This window comes from Pistacia vera, unplaced genomic scaffold, assembly GCF_008641045.1.
Source record: "Pistacia vera cultivar Batoury unplaced genomic scaffold, PisVer_v2 Contig86, whole genome shotgun sequence".
Taxonomy (NCBI): Eukaryota; Viridiplantae; Streptophyta; class Magnoliopsida; order Sapindales; family Anacardiaceae; genus Pistacia; species Pistacia vera.
In genome coordinates, this window is record NW_022196734.1 from 474,388 (window position 1) to 477,484 (window position 3,097).

At 35.8% G+C, this 3,097-nt stretch overlaps 1 protein-coding gene across 1 annotated transcript; it reads left to right on the plus strand.

The window, feature by feature from the left end:
• The first annotated feature begins 853 nt into the window (after positions 1-853).
• On the plus strand, positions 854-1,405 carry LOC116118803. The gene has a single exon (XM_031404765.1). The coding sequence runs from the start codon at positions 854-856 to the stop codon at positions 1,403-1,405; it is 552 nt and encodes a 183-aa protein (XP_031260625.1).
• The last annotated feature ends 1,692 nt before the right edge of the window (positions 1,406-3,097 follow it).

The window sequence follows — 3,097 nt, forward strand, 5'->3', positions numbered from 1 at the left end:
CTATTGAAACTTATTCTCTAACATGTGAATTTTGTGCAGGAAATCATTTGTCTATAGAACCATCCAAAAAAAATTAGGTGTTGCTCTTACAGTTAATGCTATTGAAACTCATTCTCCAACATGTGAATTTTGTGTAGAAAATCATTTGTCTATAAATTGCCTAGTAGAAAGTCTGTTTGCTCAACCCAAACAAGTGCATTATCTCACCAATTTTCAAAGGGGGCAAGGGAATCCATACTCAAGCACATATACTCCAGCATGGCAAAATCATCCAAATTTCTCGTGGAGGAATAATAATGATCATAAGTCACCTCTCGGTTTTCAAACTCAAGAGACAGAAGAAAATTTGTAAAACGTGCTTACAAAATTTATGGAGGAGTCGGGCAAGAGATTTGACATGAACGAAGCTCAGCTCCAAAAATATGAAGTACTCTTGAAAAATCATTCTACATCCATTAGAAACCTTGAAACTCAAATGGGGCAAATCCATGATATTTTATCGAGGAGAGTTCAAGGATTGTTGCCAAGTGATACAGAGAAGAATCTGAAGGAGCAAGCCAATTCCATTAATTTGAGAAGTGGCAAGGAGCTGAAGGAGTCAAGCAAAGAAGAAGAAATTAAAGAAAAAGCCAAAAATGAGAAACTGGATAGAACCATCAATGCCACGACGTAGAATCCAAAATGGGTAATGTTATAGTACATAAGCAGAGCTTGAGAAAAATTCCAAGATACGAAGAAAAATGAAGCAACTCTTCCACACCTTCACAGAGTGAATAAATAGGAATTGGACAAGAAATTTGGTAAGTTCATTGACATGTTTAGAAGCTTACATAATAATATTCCTCTTGTGGACATGTTGGAGCAAATGCCAAAGCATGCGAAGTTTCTAAAGGAGTTCCTCATGCACAAAAGGAAGTTTGAAGAACACGAGAGGGTCATGCTCACCGAGGAATGTAGCGCTTTGCTTCAAAAGAAACTACCACTAAAATTAAGAGATCCAGGGAGCTTTAACATTCCTTGCACAATTGGTAGTTTTTATTTTGATAAAGCTTTATGTGATTTAGGAGCTTGCATTAACTTGATTCCATTTTCTATTTTTAGGAAACTTGATTTAGGAGAGGTGAAGTCGACCACGATTCATCTTCAATTGGCTGATAAATCCATAACATATCCCAGAGGAATGATAGAGGATGTCCTGAAAAGGGTAGACAAATTTGTCTTTCGGGCAGATTTTGTAGTTCTTGATATGGAAGAAGTCTGGAACATACCTTTAATATTAGGAAGGCCTTTGCTAGCTACTAGTAGGACTTTAATAGATGTACACCAAGGGAAACTAATCTTAAGGGTGGAAGACGAACAAGTGGAGTTCAATGTTTTTAACATGGTGAAATATCCATTCGAGTAAGATACTTGCTTTGAGATTAACATCCTTGATGATGATAATCCGTGGATTATACAGTTTTCATTAGACTTTTTATTCGGATTTCAGGTACTTTTTGGTGCATTTTGACCTGAATTGTTGTTTAATTCTTTACATTTTGTGTTTCAGGTTAAAATGGACATTTTGAGCAAATAAGGACAAAATTGGAAGTTTTTGACTCAGAAGTTAGGAGAGTTCTAAAGCAGGATAAAGTACGATGAGGCTTGTTCCAAAGGAAGAGCACCGAGAATCGAAGAAGAAAGTGAAGAAGCAAGCAGAGTGGCAGTTTTGAAAATTCAAAAATTTTCAAGTAGCTTCGCCACGGCGAAGTACGCCAATCATGAGCAAGATCTGTTTCTCTCTTCGCCGCGGCGAGGTTTCTTCTTCGCCACGGCGACAGTCGTAATTTCCAGTTTTGTAAAACGCACAGTTTTACTTTGTGTGGGTTTTTCTTAGAAATTTAGGGCGAGGTATAAAAGAAACACTTAACCTTTTTGCCCAGGGTCGTGCAGGAAGTAGGGTTAGCAACTTTTACATTGTTTTTGGATTAAGCTTAGAGAGATTTAGCAATTAGAAGGGTGAAGATTCGATTTTGAACCAACAATTCATCAATTGGGGAGATTTCTTGTCCTCTCTCTTACTTTTCGTTATGTTGAACTTGACTATTATCGTTTTTCTTAATTGTAGTGTTAATTTAGCTATGAACTAACCCATTTTGGGTTAGGGTTTTGATTGTAATTCGGATTTCTAATGGGTTAAATTATTGATCATGTTATGTTCATATGACTATGTTTTGATTATGTGTTTGCTTTGAGTTTTAATGCTTTATGTGATGAACATGATGAGATTGAGAAATGAATCATGTTAGGCTTCTTGGGTAATCACCATTATAGTATTGGATGCTAGAGATAGATTCAAGAATTAATGAAATCATTGTAGGATTCTTATGCTTAATGAGTTTGGATTTGTTAACCTTCAAATTGTTGGGTGCGGAAGGTTAAAAAGGAAGAATAGGAAAACATAGCCTGAGAAGGTATGTTTAACACCTTAGTGAGTTCGGTTTACAATCAATGCATATGAATGTGAATGTAGTGTAATTTTTAGGTTTAACCCATAAAATTCGAATGAAGTCAAAACCCTACCCGTTTTACTTGAATTGATTATCTGTGCTTTTCATCTTGCATTCTTAGTTAAATTTTAGTTTAAAATTTATTGTTCAGTTTAATTAAAATTGCTCCCATTATTCAAAGAAGTCGATTGCTCCAACTTGAGAATAGTAGAATCCTTAGTGTTTAGCTAACAAGCCTCATGGGAACGATACTCTATTCATCATTATATTACTTATGCGATTAGTATACCTGCTACATATTGCATGTTGTAGGAAACACGCATCAAGTTTTTGGCGCCGTTGCCGGGGACTGTTTTAAGTTAACATTGAGTCTTTCTATAGTTAGCTAGATTGGAGTTTTTGTTTTTTGTTTTTAATTTTCAGTTAGTTTGTGATCTCACTTTCCTTCATTTCTGTTTTTGCAGTTTATATGAAGAACGAGACGTCAACCAGTGGTCCCTGTTGATCTTGAGCTTGAGAGAACCATTAGATGACGTAACAGAGAGAGAAGAGAAAGAGAGGATTTAGTTGTAGAATCAGAAGAAATAGTTGTTGAAATGGCTGAACCA